This window comes from Castor canadensis, chromosome 1 (assembly GCF_047511655.1).
Source record: "Castor canadensis chromosome 1, mCasCan1.hap1v2, whole genome shotgun sequence".
NCBI lineage: Eukaryota > Metazoa > Chordata > Mammalia > Rodentia > Castoridae > Castor > Castor canadensis.
The window spans coordinates 193,848,519-193,872,240 of record NC_133386.1 but is presented as its reverse complement, the minus strand read 5'-3'; the positions used below and the strand labels follow the sequence as shown (position 1 = coordinate 193,872,240).

Genomic DNA, 23,722 nt, shown 5'->3' with positions numbered 1-23,722 from the left:
AGCACATAGGTAAATACAACAATGTATTCTGTAGAACTATTATATGCTAATAAAATAATAAAAACCCCTGAAATTTGAGAGCAACTGTGTGTGTTTATGTTCACACAGCACTATCATAGACAGTGGACTAACAACATGTTATTGCATTCTCAAAGGGATCCATGATACTCTTGAGTTAGAACATTTACTCTAGGCCTCTTGGCCCGAGGTAAAGAGTTTGATCTTGCCTCTTGTCTGAGGCCTTTTTGGAACCTTCTGGGCAGTTGTTCACAGTCCTCAAGAGCGTTGTGGGTATCACCTGTATCACAATTTCACTCTGAACACACAGCATCAAAATCCACTTTTGTGTTTGCCTTTGGCATTATCATCTCACTAGTGCTACGGTCCAAGTAGTGACACGGTCCAAGTAGTGACACCCCCTCTCTTTCACAGATGCGGAAACCCAGGCTGAGCTATTTACCTGAAATCAACCATTTAGAGTCGGGAAAACTCTGATCACTAGATCTTGTGAAATACTGACAGCAACAACAATGAACAATTAAGAAGCCAAGTGTTGTACCCAGCACTACAGCACCATCAAATTCCCGATTCCTCTGTAGGTAGGTAAAATCAACTGTCACCCAAGTTTACGGAGAAGGAAACTGAGACTCAGAGAGGTTAAGTAAGTTGCCCAAAGTAATCCAAGCTAGTCCCTTTCAAAGTCGAGACTCGGACCTCGCCTAGAGCAACCCCAAAGAAACCTATGTCATTCTGCCTCTCAGAAAACACTACTTTCTAACTGCACAGTTCAAGACCCCACCCAAGCCTGCTTAGCATTGAAGACATTCTAGCCAAATAGTTCTTTGTTTTGGCTAAGGATGCAGAGGGCGCTGCCTGACACTAGTCTGGGACAGGGGGCAAGGGAGAAAGTAGGGAGTCAGGGGTGAAAATTTAGGCGCTTGGGCGTGTGCGAGGGGTTGGGGGAGAGGGAGAAGAGTGTAGGGACCAGAGGGCGAGTCACGTGCACGTAAAACTCGACCTAGGGGGAGGGGAAGGGAAGGGATCCCCCGCCCCCACCTCGGGGCGCAACTCCGGACGCCTGTAAATACAACTACCGACTCGGTAGATCGTGTTGTCCATGTCCCGCTTCACCGGTCCGTGGCGCCCGCTGGGTTCCCAGCTCGGCCAATTCTTCCGAGGGGGTTGAAGCTCTGAGGCTGCCTAGATTCCGCGCGTAGAGAAGACCCCAGTGTGGGCGCGGCACAGGGCTGGGCCCGCGGGACCCGGGACGCCCACAGTGTGGACACGCCGCGAAGGCTCTGCCATCTCCGGGACGTCAGCGGCTGCAGGAGGCCCGTTTGCCCCCGACCCGAGGTGAGTGAGCATCGGGGCGGGGGGGTTGGGGTCCTCAGCTGCCCGCAGGCTCCCACCGACACACATTGGTCAAGCTCTCCAAGAAGTGCTGGCAACCTGAGCCAGTGGATCCTAGCGCATTCCCTCCCTCCTCCTTTCTCTGGCCCCTCTGACTCTCCTTTTCGTCTAGGGCCCCCTCTTGCTGTGTTTCCTCTGTTTAGAGCAGCACTTGTCAGCACCCGGACCTCCGGAAGTTCTAAATCCAAAGCCCCATTTCACAGATGAGGGTACTGAGGCCCCGGGAGAAGTGACTCGTGCTTCACTGCCCTTGCTCTTGGCCTTTTTTTTTTTCCTTTCCCTGTCCTCTGCTCTTTTCTACATCTCCCTCCCCACCCCCATTCCCTGTGTCTCTTCGCCCCCGCACGGCTCGCGTCCGATCGCCTCCAGCGGCGGCTGTAGTGACCGCGCGTGCGACGAGCTCCCGCTCCTTCCCTAGCTCTGATAAACACCCAGCCGCCGGACCTCGAATCCAGCCGCCGCCACTGCCCTTATAAAGTCAGCAACCACCGGACTTCCTGCCGGAGCCCAAGCCCCTTCCTAGGGACCGTGGGGCTGGCAGGCTCCGAGGCGCGCGTAGTGCTGGGCGCCAAGAAAGTAAGAGAGGGGCGCGCGAGGGCGCCTCAGGGCCTGCGCAGGGTCTCTCTCCACGTGGCAGTTGTTGGATTGGCCCATGAGACCGTAGGGACACGGGTCGCCTGGTGTGGAAAGGGGGAGGACTTTCCTCTGGCCCCAGAGAGGAGTGGACTGAGCCGGGCAAAAGAATGGGGGCGGTGGGGTCTTCCCTGTCCTCCTCCTGGCTGCTTCTGGGGGTCCTCCCGGACACAAGAGGCTGACATGGACCAGCAGTGGCATCAGAGTAAAGATTAGTGGCATTAATGACCTTTGGAGACTTGGAGAAGTTCGGGATTCCCCCCCCCCCGCCCCCAAGAGCGGGCTCCGCGCGCCCTGGCCTGGGTGGGAAAGCCCGGCCACGCGCCAGGAAGCTTCTGCGCGCAGACAGGACCTTTCTTGTTTCCGATAGTGGCCCGGCAGGAGCCCAGCGCCGCGTGCGCCCTTGGCACTACCAGAGCGCAGGGAGCCAGCTCAGCCGCACCAGCTGGGAAGTCCAGGGCGCTGTGGGACCTCCATGAAGACTCCATCGCGGGTTGGCCCCAGGGCTCTCAGTAGCCAACATGATGCGGTACCCTTCCCAGGGGCCGCTGGGAGGTCCTTCGCTCAGTGCTCTCTTTCTTTGCAGTATCTCGGCCAGCATGGCCCCCACGCTGAAGCAGGCTTATAACAGGCGCTGGTGGATGGCCTGCACTGCTGTGCTGGAGAACCTCTTCTTCTCTGCGGTGCTCCTGGGCTGGGGCTCCCTGCTGATCATGCTCAAGAAAGAGGGCTTCTATTCCAGCTTGTGCCCAGGTATACCTGAGAAGGGACTGGGTGGTTTGGGGGGGGAGGCACGGCAGAGGGTGGCCATGGAAACTGGAAAAAGGACAGGTGATCAGATGGTTATAAAGTAGGGATGCTCCAGATGGGAGCACGGGATGGCCAGGAGTCAGCCTACTTCCTTACCTCTTTAAAGTTTACCTGGAGAATGGGTGGCATTCAGCCCACTCCACTAGGATTATCTAATCCAGTGGTCACTGAATGCCAGGTATCCTGGGACTGTTGAACAATCTTATGCCTTTGACAGACTCTAGTCTACAGCAGGACATAGCTGGGTGAGGGCCCCTCCCCCTCTCATTCCCTTTTCCCTTCTCCATGTGGTGGAACAAGCATGGAAGAAAGGCAGCTTGGATTTGAGTTCCAGCTTCCACCACTTTTACTAGCTGGGTGACATTAGTGAGTTCCTTAAACACTGAGCAGTCAGTTATCTGGTCACCAGAATGAGAACAATAGTATCTGTCCCTTGGGAGTGCCATAAGACTCAACAGTGCTTCTTCTGGCTCCTCAATCAACTCCTTGCCTCACAGCATCTTGTTATGGCTGTGGGAGGGAACCACTTCTTTGGGGGTGGAGGAGAGAGGTCTTGATCTCTGTTCTAACAGCAGTTGCTCCACCCTGGGGGGCTGCCCCACCCCTGTCAGGGTTATCTGTAAAGAAGCAACAGGTGGCACTAAGAGAGGGCAACTTGCCCAGGCCTTCTGGCCCCACATACTGAGGGCTGGGGGCTGGGGAGGTGGAGTTGGTGCTGGCTGAGAAAGGCAGGGCGGGTCCGTTGAGGAGGAGGCCTGAGATGAAATGATAGACGCTTCAGGATGGCCAAGAGGACGAAAGTGTGTGTGGGGCACTAGGAGATCCATACCATGCCCAAGTGCCCTCTGAGCTTCTCCTGGAGTCTGAAAAGAACCTGGAGTTTGCTGCCTGAGGGTCTCAATGCCTCTACAGTAGCTTCTTATCTTCTGCACTTGGGGGTGGTGGTGTTTTTCTAAATCAACTTTACTGAAGATTAATTTGCATCATACATTTTCATATTTGACAAATTTCCATATTCCAGGAAATATTCAAAACATTTCTGTCACCCCCAAAACTCCTCTTAAGAGCCCATCCTTCCACCCGTGCTTTTAAAAAATTGTAAAACAACTTTATTAAGATATAATTCATATACCTTACAACTCTCTCACTTAAAGTATACAGTTCTGTAGGTTTTAGAATGCAGTTATGCAGTCATCCCCACAATCAATTTTTAGAACATTTTCTTTACCCCCAATAGTAACCTTGTACCCATTAGCAGAACCTACCCCCATGCACTAGGCCACCATTCATCTTTCTGTCATAGGTTTGCCTATGACAAAAATTAGATTTACCTGTTCTGAACATTTTCTATAAATGGAATCTTGTCTTTTGTAACTGGCTTCTTTCATTTAGAATACTGTTTTCAAGGTTCATCCTTGTTCTACCATATATTAGAACTTTTTTTTTTGCAGTGCCAGGGATTGAACCCAGAGCCTTGCACATGGTAGTCAAGTGGTCTACCACTGAGCCACATCTCCAGTGCACCTTCTTTTTATAGCTGAATAATACTCCATTATGTGGATCCATCCTATTTTATTTATTCCTTCAGCTATTGATGGACATTTGGGTTGTTTCCACTTTTTGGCTATTATGAATAATGCTAAGAACAAGCGTACAAGTTTTTGTATGGACATATGTTTTTATTTTTCTTAAAGTTGCCATGAGGGTAACATTTTGAAGAGCTGCCAGACTGTTTTCTAACATGTCTACACCATTTTATATTCCCACCAGTAGTGTATGAGGGTCCTAGCTTCTCTACATCATTAACATTTGTTATTGCTCTTATTACTATTATTACAACTATTCTACTGGATATAAAGTGGTATCTTTTAAAATTTTTTCTAATGGCTAATGGAGGTAAATGTTTTTTCATGTGCCATTGGTATGTCTTTGGAAAAATGCCTATTCATATCCTTTGCCTATCTATTTTAAAATTGAGTTGTCTTTTTATTATTAATGATTGTTTATTTTGGAGCTTTGCACATGCTAGACATACATACACTCTGCCACTGAGCTATACTCTCAGCCCTTTTTATTGAATTGTAAGAGATCTTCATACTCTAAATACAAGTTCCTTCTCAGATACATGATTCACAAAAAATTTTCTTCCACCATGGGTTGTCTTTTCACTTCATGGGGTCTTTTGGTACATAATAACACTTATGAATATTGAAGTCCAATTTACCTATTTTTCTGCCACTCTTGTTCTGGTGTTATGTTTAAGAAACCATTGCCTAATCTAAAGTCACAAAGATTTATACCTGTGTTTTCCTGTTCTTATAGTTTTAGCTCTTATTTCAATCCTTGGTCCATTTTGAGTTAATTTTTGTATATGGTATGAGGTACCGACTTGGTATTTTGAGGTGCTATTTGGGATCACTGGAGGTGACCAAAGCTAACTTTTCTCCTTTTTCTTACTTCTCCATTCTTGGAAAGCAGGGTACAACATGCCTCTTCCTCAGCCTCTCTCCCATTCAAGCAAGAGACTGTGGAAGGAAAACTGGAAATGCTGTTTTCTGTTCGGTCTCACTCATGTTTTCTGATAAAAATGTTTTTTTCCCCTCCCGCTATGTAGCAGGTCTTGCTAGCCCAGGCTAGCCTCAAAGTCACTATCCTCCTGGCTCACTCTCCCAAGTGCTGGGATTACAAGTGTGCTCTACCACACTTGATGACTTTCTGCTTCTTGGAACTTCATTCGTTGTGAGTCTTCACCTCTCTCTACAGTATCCCCCAAACAAGGCCAGGAATCAGTGTCCTCCTTGTAGAAAGAGACAGGCATCTTGGAGTACAACTTTGTATATGTTGGTTTCCTGTTTTGATCCAATTACCCCATATGTAAAATGGAACCAATAAACCCAATTGTGAAAATGAAACGAGAGCAAGCAGGCCAAATTTTAGGCTGCAGATGGGGGTAGTTGTGATGTTTGGGTCCAGCTTTGCCATCATTTGCTGTGTGACTTTAGGCAAGTCACTTTCCTCTCTGAGTCTCTATTTCTTTCCAAATCTGTAAAAAGGAGTAGACAGTTGTTACCTTGCTGCCACAGAACAATGATGTGAGAATCAAATGATGTCATTTAATGAATATTGAAAGAGTTCAACAAATGTGGAGCTCATTATTGAAATTTTTGTTAGTGTAGGCTTTGGGGTTCTCTGGCCACACTGTCCGTTTTCAGGGCTTTGTTCTATACCCTGGGGCATCACAGTTAATGACGTGTTATTTAGAATTTAGGCAGGGGCATTTCAGTTCATCATATGCTAGTATAAGTCCAGTGTAAGTGCCAAAGTAACAACCACTAATGTTCATTAAGCCTTTACTGTTTGCTAGTTAAATTTTCTTTTTTGGTGGGACTGGCATTTGAATTCAGGGCTTTGCACTTGCAAAGCAAATGCTGTACTGTTTGAGCCACACCTCCAGTCCATTTTGCTCTGGTTATTTTGGAGATGCGGTCTCTTGAATGGTTTGCCAGGGCTGGCCTCAAAGAGAGATCCTCCTGATCTCAGCCTCTCAAGTAGCTAGGATTACAGGCATGAGCAACTGGCACCTGGCTTGAGTTAGATCTTTAGTCCTTATTGCAAATCTGTGCTGTAGGTATTATTGTAATTTCATTTACAGAAGACAAACCTGAAACTGAGAGATGCTAAGTAACTTGCCAAGGCCACCCAGCTAATAAGGAGCAGAGTGAGGGCTGGGCTGGGGATGTAGCTCAATGTAGAGCATTTCCCTCGCATGCGTGAGGCCCTGGTTGCATGCCCAGCACTGGGAGGGAGGAGAGCAAAGTGAGGATTCAACTTCACTTCTAACCCCAGAACCTTCTTGCTGGGCCTCATGGGAATGCATTGATATCCCTGACCTCCAACAGCTCTGGGTTCAACTGGGGGAGTCCAGCCATAGTCAAGATACCAGCTAGAGCTCAGACTAAGGTGTGTTTGGTGAATGTGACCATGTCAGTTGCAGGAAAGTGAAGCATCAGGGAGTCATTTTGTGTTTGCTCCAGGTGCATGTGACGGTCCTTAGAGCTAGCCTCTCATAGTTCAGACCACTGTCCCCATTTCACAGATGGAATCACAGCACCTTAGAGAGTTTCAGCAGCACAGTTAGTGGAGTCAGGATTTGATGAGAGATGAGTGCATGTTTAACCTTGACCCCCCAGTCCTGGTGTTTCTCAGACTTAGTCATTTGCAGTCCACCTTCATGATTTTGCTATTTCTGTGTGCCAGAGGTACTATCATTTAAAGTTTAATATCCTTAAAATCTTGGGTTTGATGTCACACACACACCTATTCATATATTTGTTTCTAATACTTACATATGTACATGAGGTTTCTAATGCACATTCAGATAACTGATAACTATGAGACCTCAGAAACCATGCCATGTACCACTTAAGCCTTTCTTTCATGCTCACGTGTAAGAAGCTGGGTAACTGCGTGGCTTTGTTTCTGGGAGCCTCATCATCTGTAATGGGGACCATTATGTTAAGTTTTTAGGTTGTTGTAAGAATTAATTGAGATTCTATTTAAAAAGTAGGTATTAATTGCAAGCTAATGGGATTGTTGTTTAGGGAAATTGTCACGTGATTGTGAAAGACTTAGGAGCAGGGACAAGTTCGAATTCAGGGGTTGCCAATTCAAATGCCAGTAAAGGTAAGGTAGATGATAATAACTGAGTAAATCAAGGCAAGTATAAGACAGCAAATGTCTGTCTGGGAGCTAAATGTCTGTCTGTATGTGATTTTGAGAAGGCAATTCCTGGAAAAAAGGGAGGCCTCCATTCAGTTTCAGTAGTGGCTGGATCTTCCAGTTTTATTTTATTTTATTTATTTATTTTTTGAGATGAGGTCTTACTATGTTCCCCAGGCTAGTTTTGGGAATTCCTGGATTTAAGCAATCCTGCAACAGCTTCCTGAGTAGCTGGGGCTATAGGTGCCTACTGTCGATCTTCCAAATTTTTAATAAGCCAGCAATCTGGATTTTTATGTGTCAACTCCTGATTTTAAAGTGGCCCTCCCATGCAACTTACAGTACTCTTAATAGCCAACACTGCCAGCCAAGCTGAACGTGGTTGGGGTCAGTGCTGGTCTTAACTATCTTTCCATTTCTTCTTGCTTAACCCATTGTCCCAACACAGTGCTGGCATATAGTAAACGTCCAATACGTGGGTGTAGTGTGAATAAACCCATGCAGACAAACCTGGTGGAGAAACGACCAGTGATCATAAGGATTGCTAAATTAGAGGGCTAGCATGAACCCCAAGAGCTGTGTGGTCTAACCCGCTAACCACTTCTTCCAGGTGCCTCAGCACTTTCTTTGGCCCCTTTAGCAGCTGGCAGCAGTGGGGAGCTCCCTGTTGCCCAAGGCAGTCCTTTCCATGAGTGGCTGGCACTCATCATCTGACAGCTCTTCATGTTCTTTCTGATCTTAACACACAGATCCAATTACCTTGTGCTGCCTGCATGCCCTTTGGTTACCCTAGGTTATCTGCAGTCAGGGGTCATTTCTACCCTCTTCCCTTGGATCCAGGCACTATGGCATCCCTCTGTTTTGTTGTCTTTGAAGCACTTGCCACTTTAAGTCAGCATTCTTTTGTGTCCTATCACCTAATGTAAGCCCCTGGAGAGCCTGAGAGCTTCCTGTCTTCATTACTGTGGGATCTGCAGCACCCAGAGACTGTGCTCCTTTCTTCATTTGTCAGCTGTTTCAGGAGCATCTCCCTTAGGCCATACCTGTACACAGCGCTCTGTTCACTGTCTCCAGTTGAGGTCTCCTCCAGAGCGCCTGTGGCTTAGCCATTCATTCTCTGCTCCTGTGTACAGACAAGGTGCCTGAAAGGCAAACCAGGCAGTTCCCTGTCCAAGACTGCACAGTTAGTAAGGCTGATGGTGGGAATGGAGACCCTGTTCTGCCTGCCTCCCAGGTACAGACTGTTTATCTTGGCAGGATTGCCCAGTAACAAATTGGAGGCAGGGGGGGCAGCCACCTCATGACTCAGTGTGCACAGAGTTCAATGAAATCCCCTCCTCTCCCATGCTATCCTTTCTCATTGCTTTGTCACAACTCCAGGTTGGCAGGTCACCTCGAGGAGAAGCCCTCCAGGTGAATTTCTGAAGGGTACTGGAGGGCAGTGTCTCAGTTTCATCATCTGGAGGATGGGGTACTTTATTAACTGACTTAAGGGCTGTTGTGAGATAATACAGGGACTGTTTAGAACAGTGCGTGGACCATAGTTAAGCGTTCAGTAAATACTTACTACTATTATTTTAGCAGAATGTCATTTATAGGGAAAGCTTCCTGTACGTTTTAAGTGAATTCTTTTTGCATGCATTAGAGCACCACTCACTGATTTTGTCTCTCTATTGGTGGATGCTCCCCATTGGGGATCCACAACTCCCTAAGCCTGGACATTGGGTAACTGTTACAACTTGGTTAGCAATTTGATGTCTATTATCTCATTTGAGCTAGTGAAAGCCTCAGGTGGAGGGTATATGTGACTCTCCCAGGGTCAGATACTAAATGCTGTCCTTTGTGGACCACCTCCCACCCAAACTTAATAAACACGACTCCACGATAACCCCAGAGGCACCTGATTGGTTCAAGTCAAAGGCCTGGGATTTGGAGGCAGGACCTCAACCAGAATTGGGCTGCTCTCTCCTGTGTGTGGCTACTCTTAATGTCATGTGCTGAGTCTTCCCTCTTCTCAGCTAAGAACAGGACCAATACCACCCAGGATGGGCAACACCAGTGGCCAAGCTGTGACCAGCAGGACAATATGCTCAATCTGGGCTTCACCATTGGATCCTTTCTGCTCAGTGCCACCACCCTGCCTCTGGGGATCCTCATGGACCGCTTTGGTCCCCGGCCACTGCGGCTGGTTGGCAGGTGAGGTGGCTGTGCTGTGGCAGCTAGAGGGCTGGGAAGAACTGCGGGGGAGTGGAGGCTTACAGGTCAGGCCCTTCCCCTTTCCCTGTGTCCTCACAGTGCCTGCTTTGCTGCATCCTGCACCCTCATAGCCTTGGCCTCTCGGGACACTGAAGGTGAGCTTTCCGGCTTCTTATGCTTCCACAGGAAAAGAATGGGTAGGGTGAAGATGGACATTTACCCAGCTCCTGTCCTTGGCCTCTCCCAGCTCTCTTTGTCTGCTCCTCTCCCCCTTTCCAGTTCTGTCTCCATTGATATTCCTGGCACTGTCCCTGAATGGGTTTGCTGGCATCTGCTTGACGTTCACTTCACTCACTGTGAGTATGACAGGCCTGGCTTGGCAGTAGGACACCTGGGAGTGGGGTGGGGTTAGAGGTGAGTGAGGTGGGGAGGGGTTACACAGGTAAAGATCCAGCACATATGTGTGAGCTGGATCTCACAGGTGGGAGCTGAGGGTGGGTCAAGGGCTGTTCGTATGTGTGCGTGTGTATGAGTGTGTGTTCCAAGACCATGCATGGCTCTTGGGCTCTGTTCTAACTGGGGCTACAGTCCCAACAGGAGTCATCTTCCAGGAAGTTCCGTTTGGAGATTAGGAGAGAACAGAGAATCCAGTCAGCAAGTAAACTAATAAGTTATATCAGTAGTCATAAGTGCCGGGAAGAAAAATTAAACTGGGTAATGTGATAGTGTGGGGGAAGGAGCAGCTGAAAGCCTGTGCAACATGCTGTAGGGGTGGTGGTGGAATGGAGGCTGTCTGTGTAAAAGGACATGGATGGGTAAATGTATTTGTGAGGTTGAATTATGTGAAATTGCCAACATTTGGTGTTGCTTGCCCTACAAAACTGGCTTTTTCACATGGCTCAACCTGTTAAATATGTGTGTGTGTGTTGTGTATGTGTTTTTCTAAGAGTATGTGTTTATGTATGTGGGTGAGTATAAGGTTAAAGGCTTACTGGGGGAGGGGGGGAGGCTTTTCCTGGCCCACTTCTGGTTGTTTATCTCTCATGCAGCCAAACTGGGTGTTTTGGCTGAATTTCTCCTCACCCCAGCAGCCGCCTTTAATTCCAGCTGGGGACATTTCACAACTCTCTAGGAAGCTGATCCCTTCCTATCCACCGCAGCCCCTTCCCCGCTGTGCAGCTTGGCTCAGGTCGCTAAATCTCTTCTCCCCTGGGTTGGGGTGTGAGGCTTGACCTCAGATCCTCAACTAGCCAGCCTAGGGGGCTTGGCTGTTCCTACGCTTCGTCGCCCCTGCAATCTCCAGCCAATGGTAGGGCCTGGAGCCTGCCCCACCCCAGCTCTGCAATTGCCGGGACTCCTGCTTGCAGCAGAAAGGCGGCTGTTCCCCGCAAGCTCCCAGCCCTCCAGTCTGGTCAGCTTGTGGTTAGCCGCGCTGCCCACCCCACAATGTGGGACCGAGACAGTGCTCTTGGACTCTTGAGGGGCAGGGGTCTTTAGCCCTGGCACCTTCCCTGGTGTCCTTGGCAGTTTGCCTCACAGATAAAGGGTGCCAGCAAAACCTCTGCTCAAGTGGGGGCCAACTTGGCCTCAGTCTTTCTGGATTCACTTTAGGGGAGGGGGAGGACAAATCAGTTCTTTGTTTAAACACCTTCCTTCTCAGCTCTTTGAGGCTTCTCTACCGAGCCTCAATTTTCCACTCTGTGGAAAGGGTTTAGTTTCTGCCTGGCATCTGAGATTCCACCCAGCTATGGAACCTGGTGACCAGGGGAGGATGATGGGGTCAAAAGCGGTGTACACAAAGGGGGTCAAGGACTTTGCTTTCCCTTTCCCTGAGGGCCTGGCTCAGGCCAGTGAACAGAACATACAATCAATTCTTTACTAATGTTGAATTCTGGGACTGCTCTGTACTTCAGGGCCACCTCCTCTGGTGACCTGACCTCCCTGGCCCTTCCTATGATTTGTTTTGGTGCAGTAGAAACTGTAAGCTGGGATGTTTGGAGCCACTGAGAGGGTTAAAAGCACCATTGTGTTACAGGGTCAGCCATTGGTACTTGATAGGCTGGACAGCGGAGAAAGTCTTTAACACACTCTGTGAACTTGAGTCCTTTTCTTTCCCTTTAGCTTCAGTTTTCTTATCTATGACCAGATCAGTGTTTAACTGTTCCATCGGGTATTCAGAGGTGTCACACGATAAAGGGCTCCATGAACAACAAACTTAGGCAACTCTGGGATTAAGCAAAATTCATGAAATTTCTTTTTGAGGTCACTTCTGGGAACCTTGTAGGTGTGAAAGTACATTGTGAGTATGTTAGAGGGGGTCAAAATGCAGTTTCCCACATTGGTTTTTGCCTTGGGGCTTTCTGTTGTGTCTCCTGGGTCTTTCCTGGAGCACACTTTGAGAATGCCAGGTTGGAGCTTCCAAGCCTTTTCTGAGGTGCTGGAAAAGGCAGGCCTAGGCAATGTCAGGATGTCCCCTGCTCATGAGTACTGCTTTTCTCCCTCAGCTGCCCAACATGTTCGGGAACCTGCGATCCACATTCATGGCCCTCATGATTGGCTCCTATGCCTCTTCTGCCATCACGTTCCCAGGAATCAAGGTATGGAACTCTTGTAGGGCCAGTGAGGTTACCTGGGTTGTCGTTTCGCCTTGACACAAGAACTGGGTGGAGCTGCTTGATGGTAGCTTTATGTTCAGTGAGCCAGTTCCTGCCATGAGAGGTCAGTTCCCACTATCATGGGAAAAAGCATTGAAACAGCAGGGGTGGAGCCATTCCCATGGGTGGACAGCCCCACCCCTGCTGCTGATCTATGGGTCTGACTTCACTTTCCTCCCTTCCTTTGCGGATGTGCCAGTGCAGGTTTTCCTCCTCTCTCCTAGGCCAAGTCAAGCTTTTTCACCTGTTCTTCCCGCTCTGATCTTTTTCTAATCCGCATTCACAGGACTTTCAAGGTGATGTTAGAGGGTGCACTAGCTCACAAAACTCTCTGGAAAACCTTCAGTGGTTTTTTGCTTTGCCTTCAGAATCAATCAACTCCTCACAGGTGTTTGAGGTGCTTGACTCTGGTTTCATCTAACCTTTTGAGAGCTTGTTTGGAGGTTCTAGCAGGGGAGCGCAGCTACTCTATACCCTTGACTGAAGAACAGTCCTCCTCTATCGGGGATGGTCGTCCTCTTCCACCGAGCGCACAGCTTCGGGAGGGGACGCACATGGAGCGGTGAGGGAGGAAGGGGACACCCGCCTAGCCAGCCAGATCAGCCGAATCAACCCTGGCGATCAATGGGGTGACAGATGTCGCAGCCAGATCGCCCTCACATCCTCATCTAACCTTTTGGGTTATACCTCCCTTCCAGAGAGGCTGAGTGACTTGGTCCAAGGTCACAAAGCAAACCTGTGCCAGAGTAGATCATGGATAGGCCAGCCTAGTGGATCTAGGAGCCAGGAGGCTCCCAGAATTTTAGCTCAGAGCAATCTGGAGATCTCTGTTTCTTCCTCTGTCAAATGATATCAAAGTGCTCTTTCCACTGAGTGATGACATGTCTCTCCAACTCCAACCTGGGTAGTTAATTCATTATTTTCAAGGACACTTTTGTTCACTTGGGAGTGCATTGGTGAGCTTGCAGAGCCAGATCTTAACTCCACACATTCGGGGCATGGTCCTTTGGAGTTCTGTCCTGCTTCTAGGGAGAAAAGAGCTAAGGAGGAACAAAGGTTTTCCCCGGCAGTGACTGGAGCTCTGAGCAGGGGGTTGACAGGGCAGACACCACTTATCCCAGTTACAGCTTGCCGGGAAGGGCAAGAGAGCCATATTCATTTCTACATTGAGCTTCTGCCATCATAGGGGCTAATACATTTGCACAGAATCTCAGTCAAGTCAGAGCTTACTTATTTTGGGGTTAGGAGGCCTTAGGCACAGCACCTGCAATACCAAAAAGGTGAGATGAGGCGTCTCAGACAGGACTTACCTTTCCTCCAGGGCCATACCAGCAAGGGACAGGATAAACACAGTTGGACCTGGTAAACCTGGCGCATTTATTTTCTTCGTACGTAATATGAAATGACACTTTGGGGTGAGAATAATCATGAGCGTTTATGAAGTCATAGACCAAATGTGTGTGCCTTGTCAAGGCAACAGTTGAGATTTCCAAGGCATTTGAGTGAGTGGCAGCAGCTTAAGCTGTTGTGGGAACCATTCCACACTTCTTTAGAGAAGCTTTGTTAAAAGAGGGAGAGGAATTGTGAGTTTCTGGGTCTTTTAATTTCTGGTTTGTGTTCCCTTATCTGGAAATTGGGCACAAGGAATAGGGTAGAAGAGGCTTTTATGGCCTCTAAGGCCAGGGTTCTACCTCGGTGGGGTCTAGGACCAGTCAGACTCTTCCAGCCTGTCCCTCCCCAACAGCTGATCTATGACGCTGGTGTGCCCTTCATGGTCATCATGTTCACCTGGTCTGGCCTGGCTTGCCTTATCTTTCTGAACTGTGCCCTCAACTGGCCCACAGAAGCCTTTCCTGCCCCCGAGGAAGTCAACTACACGTGAGTGAGGGGGATTTTGGGTGGGAAGGGAACTCACCTTGCTACAGAGGGCAAGGCAGGGCTGTGGTGATTTGAGGAAGAGAAGCAACTTTGGAGTCAAACCTGAATTTGGAGCTCAGCTTTGCAAATTGCCTCAGTTATCTGAGCTCTGCTTTCTTGTCTGTACAGTGGACCTGATCCCACCTGCTCACAGGTGTTTTTTAAATAATAGAGCTGGCACATGACAGGTGGTCAAAACGTGGTTACTATTATTATTATTCTTTCTGGGTTTGGCAGGGAAATCAGAGTAGGAGGCACTTTGGCCATAGCATCAGATGCCATGTGGACCCAAAAGGGAGAATGCAAATGAATCAAGCATATGACCTTTTGTGGGGCAACTTGAATGCCAGCTTTTCCTAACCCTGTTTCAGTTCTGCAAGCAGCTAGGGATGATGCTCCAGGACCATGTGCATAGGGTGATATCTACACAGCTGGCATTTATCCAGTGCCTGCTGATGCCACGCACAGTATTTAACCCCCACACTATTCTCAAATAATTGTATGATGTAAATTGTTTTTAACTCCATTAATCACAAAGGTCCAGAGAACAAGCTGACTTTCTGAAAGTCATACTATTGAAAAGGGGTGAAATCTAAGGTTGGAGTCAGGGTGACATAGAAACTAAATTCTTAATGATGCCTCTTTCATGGGAATGGCCCAAGTGAAAACCATTCATCTGCCATTTATTTACTGGGTCTTTGTTGAGTGATACTATGAGCAACAGAGATGAGCCCTGACCTAGGGAGCTTATTATCAATGCTAGATAAGGGGTGTTTGAGACCCCTGGGACAAACTGGAACAGCTGCCTAGAGGTTGAATGCATACTCTGTGTGGCTAATTCCCACATGCTCTGGCCTGGCTGCCAGCAGGAAGAAGATCAAGCTTATCGGGCTGGCCTTGGACCACAAGGTCACAGGTGACCGCTTTTATACCCACGTGACCAATGTAGGCCAGCGGCTGAGCCAGAAAGCCCCCAGCCTGGAGGAGGGGGCTGACACCTTCATCTCATCTCAAGATGTTCGTGGCACATCAGAAAATCTTCCTGAGAGTGAGTGACTGGTTAAGATGCCAGTCTTGGGGGCCAGGGCCATACATTCTTGTCTCTCCCCTGGTCTCACAATACTCATGCACAGGTGGTGGGCATACTCCCTATTTATGGGGAGAGGGGGATGTCAGCACTCAAAGAATTCTGGGTAATTCAGATTCAGGGTACCCTGCTGGATTCCCTGGGTGGGGCAGGAGCAGGAGGAGCTTCCAGCATGGGGCAGGGTCCCTGGCCTGTGGAGCAATGTCCCAATCTGTTGCATCAGGCTCAGCCAGGCCAGGGAGTCTGCAGGCTGAACCTTGCATCTACTGGCTGGGTCGCACCCTTTGCTGGCTGAAGAATGAGCTGCAACCACCTGCTGGGCCACCTCCTAAGGTGCTATAGATCCTGGGACTGATCAGCTCCACAGTTAGGGGAAGGAGGATAGACTTAAGAGTTTGAAGATAGGGTTTGAATCCTGCTTCCCATCTATAAGCTATGTGGCTTGGGTAGATCACTTTCCGTTGCTCCTGCCTTCCTCATCACAAATAGCACCCACCAAAATTAAACTAGCACTAATTACGCCCACCCAACAGGAATAGTTGTGACAGTTGGATGATGAATGTCACAGACACCAGAGCTCTTTGTGTGGAGTAAAACAGGTCCAGTCTTGAGGCAGTTATCCCAGCTGCCCATCTCCATAGTAGCCTGAGTCAGACCTACCTGCCACTTGCAACCCTGTGGCATTTTTGTCTTTCTGAGCTGCAGTTTCCTCACCTATAAAATATGGTAAAAAGCTGGACTCAGTGGTGTGCACCTGTAATCCCAACTACTTCGGAGGTTAAGGCGGGAGGATCACTTGAGCCCAGCTTAGGCAACATAGTGAGACCCTGTCTCAAAAAAAAAAAAAAAGTCATAAAGAGAAGGTTGTTGTTATTATTGCCTTATGAAGCATAGGGCACATACCCAGAGGTCACCTAAAAATGCTCTGTGGAGAAAGTTACAGAGCTTGGAGGGAGTAAGACTGAACCTTCCCTTCTCTGAAAAAACTAAAGTTGCACAGTGCTGGTGGAGTGGCTCAAGTGGTAGAGCACAGGCCTAGCAAGCTTGAGGCCCTGAGTTCAAACCCCAGTACCACAACAATAATAATAATACTTGCTCAAAACACCACTACTTCATCCAAAGTCACATAGTGTCAGAGCCCCATTAGACCTTCATGAGCTGGGACAGTTGGGGAAGTGGAAGATTTAGAGCTCGGGAGTACCCTGTGCTGTCTCCTCAGAGTCTGTCCCCTTCCGCAAGAGCCTCTGTTCCCCCATTTTCCTGTGGAGTCTCCTCACTATGGGCATGACCCAGTTGCGGGTTATCTTCTACATGGCCGCCATGAACAAGATGCTGGAGTACCTCATCACACGAGGCCAGAAGCACGGTGAGGCTCTGCTGAGACACTGGCATGAGGACGTAGGCGGCTCACCTGGTTGAGCTCTCTTCATTATGTCTCTCCTTCATCCACAGAGACGAATGAGCTGAGACAAAAGGTGGCAGAGACAGGTAGGGAGATGGAAGCAGGGCCCTGGCCCATATCCACCCCACCCCTGCCCTTTCCTCAGGGGCTGGACCCACCTCGTAGCTCTGGGCATCTGAGAACATTCATCAGAGGGAGGCAATTTTGGCCCTGTCTGTCCTCTGCTGGAAGTGGGTGGCTGTACCCATTGGGATGCTAGTATCCTGACCCCATTTCTCTTCCTGCTCAGTCGGGTTCTACTCCTCCATCTTTGGGGCTATGCAGTTGCTGTGCCTTCTTACCTGCCCCCTCATCGGCTACATCATGGACTGGCGGATCAAGGACTGCGTAGACACCCCGACTGAGGGGACTGCCCTTGGAGATGCCAGGTGATCCACATAGTGATGGTGACTGCAAGTAGACAGTCAGTGTTTTTCATTTTCTCTTGCGCGATCTTATCAGTTCCACAGTAGCTTTCTGAGGTGGATTGTCCTCACTTGGCAGATGAGGAGGCTGAGACCCAGGGTTACACAGTTAAGAAACCTGTGTAAGATCATATAGCAGGCTCCAGAACTCCTGTCACAAAAGGTATACTCCAAAGCCTTCTTAGGGTGGTGGGAGGGACAACTGATATGTTAGGAATCTTTGTGCAGCAATCACCCCATCTTTAAACAGTGTCATCTCCTATGGTTGCCAAGAGCTGCGACTCTGGGAATGACTTAGCTGGGTGGTTCTGACTTGGGGTCTCATAAGATTGTGGTCTAGCTGTCGGCCAGGACTGCCTCATCTGAAGTATTGCCTGGGGTTTGAGAGTGATTTCCAAGCTCAGTCGTGTGGCTGGGGGCAGGGGATCCAGGTCCCTACTTGGTCTCTCAGGGCTGCTCGTGAAATGGTAGCTGGCTTTCCTGAGAGGAAGAGAGATGAGAGACAGATGAAGGCAAACTGCATTGTATTTCATAACATAATCTTACAAGTAACACACCATCACTTCTCTCACAGTCTGCCCATCACACAGAGTAAGCCTGGTATAATGGGGTAGGAGATGACACAAAGGTGGGAATAGGGATCTTCTTGAACCCAGGTCTTCTGGCTGCTTCTGCTGTTTTTGCATTAATCCAAACCAGTCCTATTTATGCAGAGAGAAAGGGGAAGACCAGGAGAGAAGGCATCTAAGAAACAGTCCAGTGGCTTCCTTCTCTGCCAGTGGTGCCACAGCTTTCCCCTTTTACCCTCTGCTCCTGATGGCAGAGCCCATCTATCTAGGACACATGGGCCATGTGCCCTTACCCTAGCCTACTGACCTCTCTCCTGGGCTGGCCTCAGAGTTCTTGATCATGCCAGAAAGACTACTGGGCAGACAGGGGCCAAGCCATCTCTGGAATGGTGTCTTCTTTTGTTCAGGTTGCTGGGAGAGGCGTGAGACTCCATTTTTCTACCTTCCATTTCATCCTCATGCACACTGATTTCAAGCTTCAGTGTGCATGAGATGCTCAGAGCATTTTTCATGCAGATTCCCTGGACCTTACTCTTGAGATTCTGAGGAGGTCTGGGATTGGGCCTGTGAATCTGAATTTTAAGAAGGCTCCCGGTTGATGCTTGCGTAGTTGGTTGGGGGAACCACACTTTGAGAAACAGAGCTGGAGAAACAATTTTCTGCCTTTTCTGATGTCCCAACAGAAGGCATATCAGCAGAGAGTGGGGCCAGGCTGGGAAACAGGGAGGTTGAGGCAGTGGCTGGTGACTGCCTGTTCTTCTCAGGGATGGGGCTGCCACCAAGCCTACTAGACCACGCTACCTCAAGATCCAGAAGCTCACTAACGCCATCAACGCCTTCACCCTGACCAACTTTCTGCTCATGGGTTTTGGTATCACCTGCCTCATCAACAACTTGCACCTCCAGGTACTCACTCTCCCTACCACCCGAGGACTCCTCCCTGGGGACAGTTCACCCAGGGTCTCACGCTTGTATGGCAGGAGCTTTACCATTTGAGCCACTCCACCAGCTCATGGAAGCATGGTTTTTATCTGCTGCTCTGGATCTGACTGTCTTTCGGGTTCCCTAGGAGGTATTCCTAGTCGAATGGGTTGATGGGTGATGGACTAGGCGTAGGAATGTGTAGGTGACCCATCGAGGCCATATCCCTCTTCCCCTGTCCACCCTCCCTCCTGCCTTGACACCTTTTCTTAATCTCTTCATTCTCTTTTGTTTCAGTTGGTAACCTTTGTCCTGCACACCATGGTGCGAGGTTTCTTCCACTCAGCCTGTGGAGGGCTCTATGCTGCAGTGTGAGTCATTTGGGCTGAGCCACCTTCCTGAGCTTTGCCCCGTAGCAGAGCTGAAAGGACCGGATGCCCTGAATGCACTTATCCAGTCCCTGCCTTGAGTGCTGACATCTCAGAGCTAGTGGGGATCTTGGAAGCTGGCTAGTCCACTCCTCTCTTAGAGCCCCACTAATGGGGGGCAGGTCACTTCCTCCAGGCTGCCCACGACCCTGCAGGAAGACTCCACTGTGAGGACATCTTCCCTGGAGGAAGCTGGAATATTTGGTCTGATGACACTTTGGACCTGTATCTGCTGTCTGCCCTCCTTCCCTACCCATGCCTGCCTGATAGGAATGTCCCAGTGGCAGTCTTCCTGATGACTTCCTTCCCCACATTGGACAGATCCCTGTTCCTTTTTTCTCCTAGTTTCCACTGCCAGGCACTGCTAAGGGACTCCCCTGCGTGGGTGAGGGAGTCAAAAAGGCGATTACAGTAGTGATGAGAAAATCTTAACTATTACCAAGGCCTCCTCACTGGCAGGAACACTCCAGCCCCCATTCTTCTCTCCCCACACCTGTATAAACCTCACTGCAGCCATCCTGGCAGAGGACGGCTCCTTCAATTCTTTCACTGTTCAAGCCATCACTTCTCAGTATCCTTGATTCTTCTTTCCTCACACTCCACATGCAGTTCATTAGCAGTCTCCACTAGCTCCAACTCTGACTCCTGCCCTTCTTTCCTGCTGCAACCTCACTCCAGGCCATTGTCACCATGTCATTGTAGTAGCCTCTAAACGGTCTCCAAGTCTGCTCTTGCCCCTTCTGTCTTATTTATTTTCGATACTGGGGCTTGAACTCAGGGCCTTCACCTTGAGCCACCCCACCAGCCCTATTTTTGTGAAGGGTTTTCCAAGATGGGGGTCTTGTGAACTCTTTGCCTGGGCTGGCTAATCTCTGCCTCCTGAGTAGCTAAGATTACAAGTGTGAGCCACCGGTGCCTGGCTATTTTTATTTATTCATTTATTTTTTGATTTGCAATGCTGGGGATCAAACCCATGGCCTTGCACATGCTAGGTAAGTGGTCTACAACTGAACTATATGTCCAGCCCTACTGCCAGTCTATCTTTAACATAGGGGCTGGGTCACCACTTATGATCTAAATCTCTTCATTAGTCTGTGACTTTCCATCTCCTTTCACTCAGTAAAGCCCAAAGGCTTTAAGGATTTACTGTGGACTAAAAGGCCCTATAAAATCTGGCCCCAGAATCTTTCTGCCCTGTTCCTTCCTTTCTTCCACATCCTTCATTGTGTTTCAGCTACACTGGTCACCTTGTACCTCAGAAACCCCAAGCATGTTCCCTGCTCAGGGCCTTCTCACTTTCTCCAGGTCTTTACCTTGCTGTCCTCTTTTTGCCAAGGCTTTCCCTGGCCATCCTGTCTATACTTGCAACCCCTTCCCCCACCCTTCTCTACTTAGCTTTTCTCCCCAGCTCTTAGCAAATGTCTAACAGACTATGCATTTATGTTGCTTCTTGTCTGACTGCCACCACTCTATCTGAATGCCACCTTCAGGAGGTATCCTTTTGGCTCATTGCCTTATCACAGCACCTAGAGCAGAGCCTGGCACATAGTAGTAGCTCAGTACACATGGGAAGAAGAAAGTGAGCAGACTAGTGAGGTTCATGCTGTCCCCATTGTAAGTGGAGGAAGTGGGGCCCAGAGAGGTTGAGCTACTGGGTAGTATCAGTATCGATAGTCAGGAGGTGCCAGAACTCAGCTCACTGGCCCTGAAGTCATGGCACACACACTCAAGGACAGGGACCAAGGAGCACATGCTGAGCCTGAATTCTAAACACCACTCTACCTAGCTGACGCAGAGCGATGTCCAAGGAGGGGACCACATGCCCCTGATTTTCTGCCTCTCCTCTTTGGACAGGTTCCCATCCAACCACTTTGGGACACTGACGGGCCTGCAGTCCCTCATCAGCGCTGTGGTTGCTCTGCTCCAGCAGCCACTCTTCATGGCCATGGTGGGACCCCTGCAGGGAGAGCCCTTCTGGGTGAGAGCTGGACTTGGTGTGGGGAGAACAAGAGTTACTTTCCTCGGTACAGGGGGAGAGGCAGGGCAGGGGCTTACATGTGATAGAACCCCTCACTTGTGTTGTCCCAGTTCCCAAACTAAATACCCATCAGAACCCATTGCAGAGTGTTAAAAACACAGGACCCCCACCTTTGAATCAGCCTCTCTTGGCCTGGCCCTAAGGGTCTGTTTTTTGAATAAGCTTCTGGGTGTTGTGCAGTGGACCAGGCATGATCTTTGGGTCTGGGTTCAGAAACTACTGGTCCCATTCATGTCAACCTAATGCAGGCAACCCTCTCCAGTGCTCCTCAAAGGGGTTTCTCTTCTCTTAGTCCAGAGCCCTCAGTGGTAGGTCACCCACCTGTACAGGAGGCAGCACTTTTCCTTGCATTGAACTGATGTCTGCCTCCCTAACACTGATCTTCTCTTTGCCCTGTGGGGCTACCCTCACCAAGAGTCCTCTTTCCATGAGAACTGTGATGAATTAACCACTCCTGCTCAGCTAGCAGTCACTGTGTGCCAAGCCCACCTTGTGCCTTTTTTCACTTAATCTTTGCTACAGTGGTTGTGAGGAGTGATTTAGAGTTGAGATTCCTTGCCCCAAGTCACACTATGAGTCATGTGGAGTGAGGTGTGAACTGAGTGAGCCTAAGAGGGCCACCACACTGGGTCCTGCAAGTCATCTGTCCTCCAGGCTGTACATCCAGCTCAGCTCTTTAAGCATGCCTGAGAACCTCTTTTCGCCCTCCTGAATGGGGTCCCACTGGCCAACATCTGCCAGCCCTGCAGGTCCTGTCTTAAAGGCAGCTTGACCAGCCCAGACGTGCAAGTGCTGTTGCCTTCCAGAGAGTGCCATGTCATGTGGGCACCAACTAGGTTCTGCTGTTTTCTAGACCCTGCCTTCTTATCTCAGACACTTTGCCAGGCTGCCGAACATTAATAAGATGCTGGTGTTACAGTGTGCCCACCACCTGCTGGCTTGTATTTCTCATTCTGGCTGTGGAGCTGGAGAAGAAATGGCTGCCTTCTCCTCTGTTGGAGTCTAGGATAGGATCCTGAGGAGGATGAGGGCAAACCAGCACCCATTTGACTTTCTTTATCTTTCCTTGCTCTAAAGGTGAACATGGGCCTCCTGTTACTTTCACTTCTGGGATTCCTGCTACCTTCCTACCTCTTCTACTACCGTGCCCGGCTCCAGAGGGAGTTCGCCAACAACTGGCCAGGCCCACAGAAGGTGCTCAGTGGCCCCAAGATGGCTACATAGACTCCTGAGACTAAAGGAACTAGATGACAGGCAACCAATGCCAGAGCAACCAAAGGGAATGCCCCAGATGGCTTTCTACCTGTAACGTGTGCAGAGCCAGGGGCCATGCATTTATAAATACTAAGAGGAGTTCTATTTTTGTAGGGACTTGCAAAAAGAAAAAAAAGTACTCTTTTAAAAAAATCCCCCAAAAGCAACCCTCCATTGACTGAGGACAGCGACTGTGCTAGCAGGATTGATCCTCCTTCCTTGGATTGGAGGAGACCAGGGGGCAGAGCTGCCCTTTCTTTAGGCCTTTGTCCCAGAGGTCTCACGGAACTGCCTTCTGGTGCCTCCAAAGGGCTGGTCACCGGACCAGGTTACCCTGAGGTTCTAGCTGCCAAGAGTGTGTGGTGCTTGCATGCATACGTGTGTGTGTGTGTGTGTGTGTGTGTGTGTGTGAGACAACCTTCCCCTCAGAAGGAAGGGGCTGGTGCTGGCAGTGTCCTGGATGGGGTGTGTGGGAGGGTTCAAGTCCCTTGGAGGGAGTGAAGCCCCTTCTAGAGGTTGGAAGGTGGGTTTCTGCACTCCTGCTGCCATTTACATGTCTTAGAGAAAATAAAAAGGGAAATGAGAATCTTGCTGGTGTGTTCCTGTGCCTTGGGTGTGTGGAGACAGAAAGCATCATTTTCTCCCCTCTCTCCCAATCCCTCTTCCTCATCAGGGCTCAGCTCGCTGTTAAGTGGGATGCTTGGGGTGCCAGTATGCTCTGATCTGGTTGTCTGGCTAGCTCTCTGTTCTCAATTATGTGCTCCCCTACCTTAGAGCCTAGAGGAAGACTAAATCCTGCCCCCATTCCCAGGGTTTGGGATAGATCAGGAAATTGGCCTTTCTCTGTATGGGGCGGGGGACGGGTAGGATACTGAAGAAAATGCAAAGAAATGACTTAAACTTTCCCACAAGAGCATCTTAGGTCTGCAGAAGGCAACACCTATTTGTAGTCCCCTGTCTTCCAACTTCATGCAAATTTTGAGCTTAATGTTAAAATTAAATATTTACACTTAACATAAGTGGCAGAAAGTAGGTCCCAGCCTTCTTCCAAGTTCTCAGAGCTAGAGTGGTCTCTAATGGCTTGATCCATCCTCCTCACTGTCCCTGTCCAGTGGAGGACCTCCAAATGCTAATGCTTAAGTCCAGCGTTCCATATAAGCCATATTCTCTCCCTTTGTTATAGGTGCTATTGAGGACTTAGTAACTAACAGACTGACCCA

At 49.2% G+C, this 23,722-nt stretch overlaps 1 protein-coding gene across 5 annotated transcripts; it reads left to right on the top strand.

Annotated features, from left to right (window-relative positions):
* Positions 1-912: 912 nt before the first annotated feature.
* Positions 913-23,104, top strand: Slc43a1 (solute carrier family 43 member 1). Of its 5 annotated transcripts, XM_074045827.1 has the most exons (16): positions 923-1,353; positions 1,829-1,986; positions 2,630-2,796; positions 9,591-9,768; positions 9,868-9,923; positions 10,048-10,124; positions 12,273-12,365; positions 14,167-14,300; positions 15,206-15,387; positions 16,646-16,792; positions 16,879-16,914; positions 17,118-17,256; positions 18,626-18,767; positions 19,080-19,153; positions 21,065-21,188; positions 22,326-23,103. In XM_074045827.1, the coding sequence occupies exons 3-16, from the start codon at positions 2,643-2,645 to the stop codon at positions 22,470-22,472; spliced, it is 1,683 nt and encodes a 560-aa protein (XP_073901928.1). In that variant the 5' UTR covers positions 923-1,353; positions 1,829-1,986; positions 2,630-2,642; the 3' UTR covers positions 22,473-23,103. The 5 variants fall into 5 exon arrangements, with proteins under 5 accessions (XP_073901939.1, XP_020023221.1, XP_073901928.1 ...); XM_020167632.2 differs by having other exon boundaries at positions 921-1,353; positions 1,829-2,796; positions 22,326-23,104; XM_020167634.2 differs by lacking the exon at positions 1,829-1,986 and having other exon boundaries at positions 924-1,353.
* Positions 23,105-23,722: the final 618 nt, after the last annotated feature.

Coding starts and splice junctions, on each gene's coding strand:
- Slc43a1 (XM_020167632.2), top strand. CDS start 2,565: ATGATGCGGTACCCTTCCCAGGGGCCGCTGGGAGGTCCTTCGCTCAGT. Junction 16,915..17,117: donor ACAAAAGGTGGCAGAGACAG/GTAGGGAGATGG, acceptor CTTCCTGCTCAG/TCGGGTTCTACTCCTCCATC. Junction 21,189..22,325: donor TGCAGGGAGAGCCCTTCTGG/GTGAGAGCTGGA, acceptor CTTGCTCTAAAG/GTGAACATGGGCCTCCTGTT.